At 41.9% G+C, this 10,371-nt stretch overlaps 1 protein-coding gene across 4 annotated transcripts in view; it reads right to left on the reverse strand.

The window, feature by feature from the left end:
- COL4A6 (collagen type IV alpha 6 chain) overlaps positions 1 to 10,371 on the reverse strand; it is a 426,646-nt gene that overhangs the window by 234,829 nt on the left and 181,446 nt on the right. For all 4 annotated transcript variants that reach the window (XM_045298535.1, XM_045298533.1, XM_045298532.1 and 1 more), the window contains exon 3: positions 9,573 to 9,656. In XM_045298535.1, the coding sequence (XP_045154470.1) occupies positions 9,573 to 9,656 (84 nt within the window). The remainder of the gene's footprint in view (positions 1 to 9,572; positions 9,657 to 10,371) is intronic.

Genomic DNA, 10,371 nt, shown 5'->3' on the forward strand with positions numbered 1-10,371 from the left:
GCTTACCACAAGACCAGCAGTTCAAATCTACCAACTGTTCCTCCGGAGCATTATGGGGCTATCTGCCACATAAAGATATATGTACAGTCCTGGAAATCCTAAGGAGCAGTTCTATGTTGTCTCAAAGGGTTGCTTTAGGTTGGCATTGGCTTGATGGCAGTGGGAATGGGTGGTGAAGAACAATCTCTGTGATTCTCAACACTATACCTTCCCAGAGATGCACAACGTCAGCAAAAAAAAAAAAAAAAAAGAAGCCAGAGCAAGTGATTTATGTCTGATGCCACTGCCAAGGCCCCACCCCAGAAGTTGCAATAATGTCCCAAATCTTCCTCCATATCTCATTTCAACACTAGAAAGTGCGACCAGACACTTTGGGGGCAAAGGATTGCCGTGGTACAGAAATGCTGCAGCTCACTCTGGTCATCAGCGCTAGTGGGTCCTTTGCCATCACAGAACTCAAACCCCTCATTTTACTCTGGGGTACACTGAGACCCTGTAAAGGGAAAGCCTTAGCTCAGTGGCACCCAATTAGCAAAGTTCAGGCATGTCACTTTAGATCTCTGGATAGCTAAAGCTATACTCTTGCCTCCACACCTGTGTTTTTATGTCCTCCGTCAGTCACCTCTTTGAAGGAGCCCTGGTTGCGCAGGGGTCAAGGGATTGAGTGCTAACTGAAAACTCCACAGTTCAAACCCACTCGCCACCATCAGCTCCATGTGGTCACAGGCTTCCGGAAAGATTGACAACCCTGGAAACCCGACAGGGCAGTTCTGCTCTGACCTATAGGGCCATCGTGAGTTGGAATTGTCTCAATAGCAATAGAGTTGGATTTTCCAGCTCCCCGAAGGAGTCCTGGTTGCACAATGGCTAAGCACTCAGCTGCTAACCAAAAGGTCAGTAGTTTGAGTCTACTAGCTGGTCTATGAGTGAAAAAAAAAACCAAACCTAAAAAACAATCCTGGTGATCATCTGTTCGCCTTCAGATTACAATCTCTAGACAAACACACACTGATGATGGGCATTTAATGCAGAGTTAGCTTTCAAATTTAGTAGAGAGGAAAAAGTGCTGCAAACATCTAAGTGCTCTCATACTGGCCAAAAGGCTGGTGGTTCAAACCCATCCAGAGGTTCCATGAAAGACAGGCCTGGTGATCTTCTTTGACGAGGCCATAGCCTTCAAAAGCCTGTGGAGTTTGGTTCTAGTCTGTACCTATGAAGTCACCATGAGTCAGAATCAACTCGAGGGTAACTAACCGCAATGGGAATGAAAGGGAAGGGATGGCAATGCCACCCTGAAACTTTCTGCACTTCAAGAGCATCCCAAATGAATGAAATCACTACACCAAGAAAGAGGGTCACTCAAAAGAATAGCTCTTTCCAGATCATAAAACTCCAAGATGGAAAACGGAAAGTCACTCTTATAACTAAATCTAAATGTTCAGTGGGCCAGAGGGAAATCCTTTCCACTGAACTTGCCTGGAGCTGGGTCTGGCTCATGATGATCCTATAGGGTTTCAAAGGTGGTCAATCTTTATGGGATCAGATAGCCTCATCTTTCTCCTGAAAATTTGGTGGATGGGATTGAACAGATAATCTTGCAGTTGGCAGTTTAAACTTCCCCAGCAGCATCAGCAGGGCTCCTTTATGTCACTCAAAAAAGTTGACTCCCAATAAAATGGTTTTCTGGGGGCAAAAAAGAATATGCAGAACTGCTTAAAACAAAAATGGTATCATTTTGTGTGTTGGGAAAATAACAATTTGACATTCTCCTACAGCAGGTCAAATAATGTTTAGTTACTAATTTAATGGCTAATGACCAGTTTATTGGTTGCCCACAGAAAGTCAAGCAGACCCTGGGAGAAGATGCTTTTGCAAAGTACAAAGCAGCACATCAACAGGCAAAGAACTGGGCCAGGAAGGGCATACCTTTGAGAAATCGCTTTGTAGTAGCTACAGCCAAAAATGGTTGGCACCCTGTTTTTCAGGAGTGTTTGGTGTCATGTTGCTGGCAAAGGAAGGGAACCCTGGTGGCACAGAGGTTAAAGCACTTGGCTGCGAATGGGAAAGTTGGCACTAGCTGCTCTGCAACAGAAAGACGTGGCCAAAATTAACACCCTTCACAGAGGTGAATACAGCTACACACACAATCGTGTAATAAGGAGCCCTGCTGGCATAGTGGTTATGCATTGGGTGGCGATCTGCAAGGTGTGCAGTTCAGAAGCACCAGCGGCTCCTCCGGAGAAAGACTGGGCTTGCTACTCTCGTGAACACTTGCAGTCTTGTAAACCCACAGGGGGTAGATCTACCCTGTCCTGTAAGGTTGGCATCTACTCAACGGCAGTGAGTGAGTTATTAAGAACAGTAGAAACAATAAGGAACAAGTAGATACATATATAGGCTGCAAGTTAAACAGATGTGGGAAGCAGAATGGGATTGTAGACACACACATGTAAATGTTTGGCACAGGGTATTTCTATATGTGCATTTACAAACACTGCACAAATATCCAATGGTATCGTAGAGTGTATAGGAGGGCAAAGTTATGAAAACTTCTTAGATATAACTAAATATCTTGTGGGAATGAGGAGCTGGGCCTGGGGGCTTAGAACCATAGTCTCGAGGACACCAAGGTTAACTGGCACAAAATAGTTAACAAAGAAAACGTTTTCCATCCTACTTTGGTGAGTAGCGATTGAGGTTTTAAGAGTTAGTGAGTGAGCATCTAATGTGCAACTATTAGTCTCTCCCTATCTGGAAGAAGGAAAAAGAAGGGAAATCAAAGATGCATGCAAACAATCCAAAGGACTAGCGGTCATGCAAACTTCAGCCTCCACAACTGTGAGACCAGAAGACACAAATGGTGCCTAACTACCACTGTTTGCTTCCAAAGACGAAGAGCCTGGATAGAGTGAGGGAAAAATGTGAGACAAAGCTCAAGATCATAAGAAACCAAGCTTACTGGTCTATTAGAGACTGGTGAAATCTTCCAGACTATGGTCTTTCATCATCCTTCAGGCCTGAAACAGAACTTATCCCTGTGTCTGAATTTTCAGCCAAATTATAACTCCAAACCAAACTCACTGCCAATGAATCAATTTTGACTCATATAGGTTTATAGGACAAAGTAGAATTGCCCTTTTGGGTTTCTAAGACTTTAAATCTTTTCAGGAATAGATAGCCTCATCTTTTGTCCAAGGAGCAGCTGCTGTATAGGAACCTCTGACCTTGGGGATGGAAGTTGAATGTGTAGCCCACAATGCCACCAGGGCTCAGCCAAATCATTGGTCTAAGTGGGAAACAACAACCCTCAGGCATTATGCACACCCAAGGATAATCAACCATTGAGATGAAAAGAGCAGCATTTGCCTAAGCATATAGTTCAGAAGGCAAGAAAAATTAGGACGGAAGGAGGAATGGAACAGGGCCACAGGGAGGAAGTGGGTGAGTGATTATACATTGTGGGAATTATAGTCAATGACAGGAAACAATGTGTATGACCGTAAGCCTGCACTAAAGTCAATAAAACAATTAAATATTTTTTAAAATGTACAGACTTGGAAATCCTATGTGGCAGTTCGACTCTGTCCTGTAGGGTTGCTATCAGTTGGAAGCGACATGACAGCAGTCCGTTTGGTTTGGGTTTGGCAAAAGGAGAGTACGCAGTGCCCAGCAAGCCATGGACTTGATGTTTCTCCAGGGGAGGAAGTGAGCCTGCCGAGGACTGCAGCACATCTCAAGGCTCATCCAACATTCTATTCCCCTCCCAGGTTGCAGAGCGGAGAAGAACAGCTTGAAATCTAAATGAGTCCCTCTGCTCAGTTAAGGAAAACAGTTTCCAATCTTCCAGACATCTGCACAAAAGGGGTACAAAGGAGCTGTCCTGCAGGGCCAGTAGTTTTGGGGCCAGTTAAAACAGTCCTGCTCGACCCTAGGAATGCAGGAGTGAAGAGCAAAGGCCTAAATAAGGCTTGCTAAGGCATGCAAATTCACGCACCCATGGTCAGAGTTTGCTTCATGTGCACTGGGGGTGTTGATAGGGGCCATTAAGCCTCTTGAGAATCCTATTGATCCTATGGACAACAGAACAAAATACTGCTCCGTGCCGCCCCAGTCCCACAATTGTTCCTATTTGTAAGCCATTGTCGCAGCCACTGTGTCAATATATCTCCTTGAGGGTCTTGTTTTTTTTCCTTTTCTTCACAGACCCTCTACTTTACTAAGCATGGTGTCTTTCTCTAGGGACTGGTCTCTTCCAGTAACACATCCAAAGCACATAATATGAAGTCTTGTCAGCTCCCCTCTAAGGAGCATTCTTGCTGTACATCTTTCAAAGCAGATTTGCTCATTCTTCTGGCAATCCATGGAATGGTCACATTCTTCAGCCACACCCTAATTCAAGTATGTGAATTATTTCTAAAACAGTTTTATTGGCATATAATCCACAAATCATAGAATTCAATAGTTTAATCATATTAAGAAGAGTTGTACAATCATCACCATAATCGATTTGAAAATATTTTCTTCTCTCTTATGTTCATCGTTATTAGCTCTCCATTTCCCCATCACCTGCCCTGCCATACACTCAAAGAATCATTAATCCAGTTACTGCCTCTATAGATTTGTCTATCCTGGATTTCATATACAGACAAACACTAAAAAAACTAACAATAAAGTGAAACAGAGAAAAACCTCAATGGGAAAGAAAGCAGAAGATGTTAAAACCTAGAACAAATTTAAAACGGGTCAAAAGGAGATCAGATGATCATAGTGTTGAATTTTAACCTTACTGCTTCTGCAATGATTTCTTTTCCAATGCACTTTGCAAGACTATTCACAGCCCTCGTCTATGGTCAGGCGGGACTCACCAGAGGCTTCATCCACAGGTTCACATACACCAATTCTTCATCAGTCTTCCTTAGTCACTATCCAGCTTCTGCACGCATATGCCACCGTTGAAAATACCATGGCTTGAGTCAGACGCACCTTAGTCCTCAAGGCAACCCCTTTTTCCTTGGAGAGTTTAAAGAGGTGTCATTTGTAGCCAATGTTTGCAATGCAATGCATTGCTTGATTTCCTGACGGCTGTTTCCCTGGGCATTGATTCTGGATCAAGTAAATTAAATCACTAACAATGTCAATCTCTTCTGTGTTGACCATGCTGCTGCTTATTGGTTAAGTCGTGAGGATTTTAGTTTCCTTTATATGAAGGAATAACCCATATTGCAGTTTTTGTAGCCCTATCAGCAAGTACGTACTTCAAGTCCTTTTCACTGTCTTCTTTATCTACTTGGGAGATAGGACATTCCTGTTCTTCACTTAGGAAGTACAACTTGATCTCGTTAAATAAACTTGGGAAACATCCGCAGGAACTTGAGGCTTTATACATAAACTTTTAGCTTTTTAACTGTGTAGACTATGGGCTTTTTGCACATTCGTGGCAAAAATCTATATGGTGAAATTATATTTGCCCCCTTCCCACAGCCCTTCAACTACTTAGGTGTTGTCAAAGGAGAACCAGAACCAGGGCCCCAGATGCTTGGAACCAATATCGGAGCATGTTATGGAAGAAATCCATTACTTTCTGTCTTCAGATACTAAAATCTCGATCAGGGGAAAACAATGGGAACATCGTAGATATATTTGCATTGGTGTAAGACTGACAAGTTCAGATCTATAATAAGATTTTCTACTTTTAAAGGATCTCCAAGTTAACAAACAACACATTGTTTCTTCTCATTGCCCTGGTTGGTAGGTCTGCTCAAGTGGCTAGAAGCTGCACCTTTGTTTCAAACTTCAGATCGCATTTGCTTTCACTTGGTTCAATTTCATTTGCTGTGTCTTTGAAGAGGTTCAGAAAAACAACCCTTCCTTAGAGTCAACGATTAGATGCAGGAACGAGAGACTGTCAGAGTCACTTATAGAAATTGGGACAGACCTGAATTCAAATTCCTAAACGGAGAATTGAGGAAGACCCATAGAATCTGGCATACTCATTCTAATAGTGACAGAGGGACAACTAAGGTAGAAAAATATCTTCCCCTGCATTAGCATCCAGCATGTATAAAGAACCATGTAACAATCCCTTAGAAATGTAGGTAGAAAATTCACAGAATAATTCGCAGAATTTCACAGAATAAATACACATGTCCAATGTATATGTGCAAATACACTCAAACTGAGATGCAGTCAGGAAATTGGGATGATTTTCACGAATGAGAGTAGCAAAAATATCAGAGTTGACGGGATTGTAGAAACATGGGTGCTCTTGTAAATGCTGGTGGGAGTGTAAGTTGGAACACATCTTTGGGGGGAGGGGGCAATTTAGCAATTTTTAAAATTAAAAATGTCTGTTACTTGAAGCCTCGGGAAGACAACGAAAGTCCCAAATCCACTGACAGCATCTCCATGTGGATAAAGCTTCTGGAGACTTCCCTCTGGCCACTGACTGGGGATGTGCTTTTAAAAGGAGCGCGCTGGAGAGTAGATTGGTGCAGATGCAGTCAGATTAAAATGTAACACCTTATCACTTATTGTGGTCTTGCCCACCTAAAATTTGTTCTAGCTTTTATTCTTTTCTGCTTTCTTTTGGATTGTGGTCTTTCTGTTTTATTTTGTAATAGTTGTTGGCTGAGGTCATCTGTTTTTCTTTATATGAAATCCAAGATAAGTAAATCTATAGACAGTAACTGGATAAATATTTCTTGGGGTTCTAGTGTAGGAGGTTGGAGAAAGGTGGGGAGCTAAAAATAATGAGAACGAGAATGAAGAAAAGGTTTTCAAATGGATTGTGGTGATTATTCCGCAATTCTTTTTATTATGCTTAAATCATTGAATGTATGGTATGGGAATTAGGTATCAAACTGAAAAAAAAGTCTGTTACTCTGGTATCTCATCATACCAAACTTCAGCATCTATGCTAAAGATTAGCACAAGGAGGCCTGTTGAAAGATTTCTGCTATGGTATTGCTATTTTCTAAAATAGGGGAAAAACTGGCAAGCACAGTCACTGGAGAAGGACATCAGTGCTTGGTAAAGTAGAGGGGCAGTGAAAAAGAGGAAGGCCCCTAAAGAGGATGGATTGACACAGTAGCTGAAACAATGGGCTCAAGCATTGGTACGATGCTTGTGAGGACGCTCAGGACTGGGCAGTGTTTTGGTCTGTTGTGCACAGGGTCGCTAAGGGTCCGAACCGACTCAACGGCACCTAACAACACCAAAGGGTCCATAAAAACGGAGAATTGCTGACTTCAAACATGGGGTAGATGGCAAGATCTCTAGGACCTATTAAGTAGGAGGGAAATCATGAAGTAGATGTTTATGATTCTATTTTGGAAAAGAAAACCAGGAAAGTAAACTACTTATACACATACGCAAGTATACATATCTATGATAAGCCCAGGAAAATTCCAGAAGGACAACAGAGGGACCTATAGAGTATAAAGGGAAACTTTTGCTTTGTCTGTACTGCTTCCATATTGTTTTAGAATGGGGGCTCATACAACTCTTATCACAATCTATACATACAGCACATTAGTTCATTTGTTACCCTCATAATTCTCAAAACATTTGCTCTACATGATGATGCTTCTTTTAAAAAAAAATCTATTCTGCCACTCTGTGGCTTTTTTTCCCTTCACATTTGTACATCCATTGCCCTCATCATTCTCAAAACACTTGCTCTCCACTTAAGCCCCTGGCATCAGCTCCTCATTTTTCCCCTCCCTCCCCACTCCCCACTCCCTCATGAACCCTTGATAATTTACAAATTATTATTTTGTCATATCTTGCCCTGTCGGACATCTCCCTTCACCCACTTTTCTGTTGTCTGTCCCCCAGGGAGGAGGTCACATGTAGATCCTTGTAATCGGTTCCCACTTTCTAACCCACCCTCCCTCCACCCTCCCAGTATCGCCACTCACACCACTGGTCCTGAAGGGATCATCTGTCCTGGATTCCCTGTGTTTCCAGTTCCTATCTGTAGCAGTGTACACCCTCTGGTCTAGCCAGATTTGTAAGGTAGAATTGGGATCATGAGAATGGGGGAGGAAGGAAGCATTTATATATTTATTGTCATCACCTACCCAGTGCCATTAAGTCGATTCCAATTGATAGCAATCTTATAGGACAGGGTCGAACTGCCCCTTTGGGTTTCAGAGACTAAATCTATATGGGAGCAGACAACCTCATCTGTCTCCCACGAAATGTCTGGTGAGTTCCAACTGCTGTCCTTATAACCTACTATGCTACCAGTGCTCCTTGTACTTATGGTAGACTTTGTTGTTGTTGTTGTTGTTAAAGATATTTCCTGGTTGCAGAGAAGCGAGGCCAGGGTATAAGCTTTGGTGGTAACATGGACAATGACCTCCCTGGGCAGGCATCCATAGGCAAATAAATAGGGGAGAAACAAAGACTCAGATAATATCCTGGAACCTGTCATCTGTTTGTACTGCGACCTGAGGAAGTCAATTTTCTTCTCTGAGCCTGTTTCCATCAGGGGAGATAAGTAGAGATGCTCATGAAAATGCTTTCCTTGTCTGATCATTTTATGATTCTTGAGTTCTGAGTCTGTTGTCTTTTGGTGAGGAAATGGTTTTTTTAGTCCCTTCCCTCAAATTCTGGCACAGTTTGACATTTTGCTTTATTCTAAATGGGAGATAATACAAAGAGAAGGTCATTCTTATTCTCTGGCGCTATATTGGAAGGTTGGTTGACCTATTTTGGTCATCTTCTTTTAACAGTGTGTATACGGTGAGAATACAGTAAGTGCTGGAAGTCAGAAGATCTGGCGTCTCCAGGGCAGCCATACATTCTCCAAACAGGTGTTTATTTTGTTTGAGAGCCCCTGACTCCTTCTATTCTGGGTTTCCAAAAAGATTCTGGTTTATTCAGTGAAGATCAGAAATTAAAACCCTTTGGGATGATGTAGGATATATGCATACAGGGGAATTGCTGGAAAAGCTTGCATCTATTGTAATTTTGTCCAACAATTTGAACAATTTGTACAAAAGTTTGCTAATGAGGGACAAAATACAGTGACTATCTCACACCATGCCATTAAAGATGTCATACGTTTTAATGGAATATGTAGACATCCTTCTTCATGTTTATATTTTTTAGATTGCATGGTTTCTCCTCCCCCTGGATTCTCTTACTAACAAGCAAAGTGACTTGGGGCAAGTCGCAACTCCACTCTGTAGATAACAATGTGACCAATTGCTTTCCAGACCGGCTGGGAAGAATCAAGAGGAGCTACGTGAGTTATGAAAATCTGTATGCCTGGTTCTGCAGAACGTAATTGACATTTGGAAATACTTCCGATGAAACCTTGAGAACTTTGGCATTAAGTCAACAAAGGAAATCTCCTTCTGGTCGCTCAGAGACATCCGCTAGTCTAGTCCTTCTGTCTATCTATCGTTAGTTAGCAAAACTCTGTCAGCTGGTCCTCATCACGTTGGTTATTCCATGAGACCATGAGAGTAAATTCTAAGCTGTCTAAGTCTAAAGACAACACACCCACTGCTGACATCAGCCTAGCAACAATTTGTCTTTCAACAAAGAAAAAGGCAACTTACTCTTGCTCCTTTCTCAGGAAAGCATTTACAGCCTCCACTGCAGTCTTGGCCCCCGCATGGCTTTCCATAGGACATCATCTCTCCCTATTTAAAAAAAAAGAAGAGGAAAAAATTAGTACATCATGAGAACCAAGAAGCAGTGTTGTCTTAGTGAACATCACCCGGAGCTACACCTCTCTTAACCTAGCAGTTGAATGATCTCATTCGATAGTGTCATTAGTCATAGGAAAGAAAAATTAATCTTCCGTTAGCACCCTTTTACAGTCAGGTCTATACCTCACCAAATAGACAATTTGTTTGAGACCTGTGACTCAAATGATGCCCATTGTTAGAAATTCCAATCACATAAATGGAAAAGAACTTCTTGATGGGTCTGGAAACAGATTTTAGGTATATCCCGATGTGGAAGCAACTGTCCAGTGACTTAAGTTTTTTGCACTTGTTGAAAAAGCAATATCTGTAATAGAGAACATGAAGAAATTCAAGTGCTAGACATGTAGTGGCAGATGAAAACGGGCACCCTGTACTCTAGTCTTAAAATTGTGCTCTTCAGGCTCCATCTTTTTTTTTTTTTTCATTTTTAAGCCCCAGTTTTTTGGCACTTTTGAAAAAATCCTTTTATTGGGACTCATACTACTCTTATCACAATCCATACATACGTCAATTGTGTAAAGCACACGTATACATTTCTTGCCCTCATCATTCTCAAAACACTTTTGGCTTGGGCTCCTGAAATCAGCTCCTCATTTTTCTTTTTTTTTAAAAATCATTTTATTAGGGGCTCATACAACTCTTATCA

This window comes from Echinops telfairi, unplaced genomic scaffold (assembly GCF_000313985.2).
Source record: "Echinops telfairi isolate 266 unplaced genomic scaffold, ASM31398v2 ScPeMD7_7427;HRSCAF=8465, whole genome shotgun sequence".
NCBI classification, from domain to species: domain Eukaryota; kingdom Metazoa; phylum Chordata; class Mammalia; order Afrosoricida; family Tenrecidae; genus Echinops; species Echinops telfairi.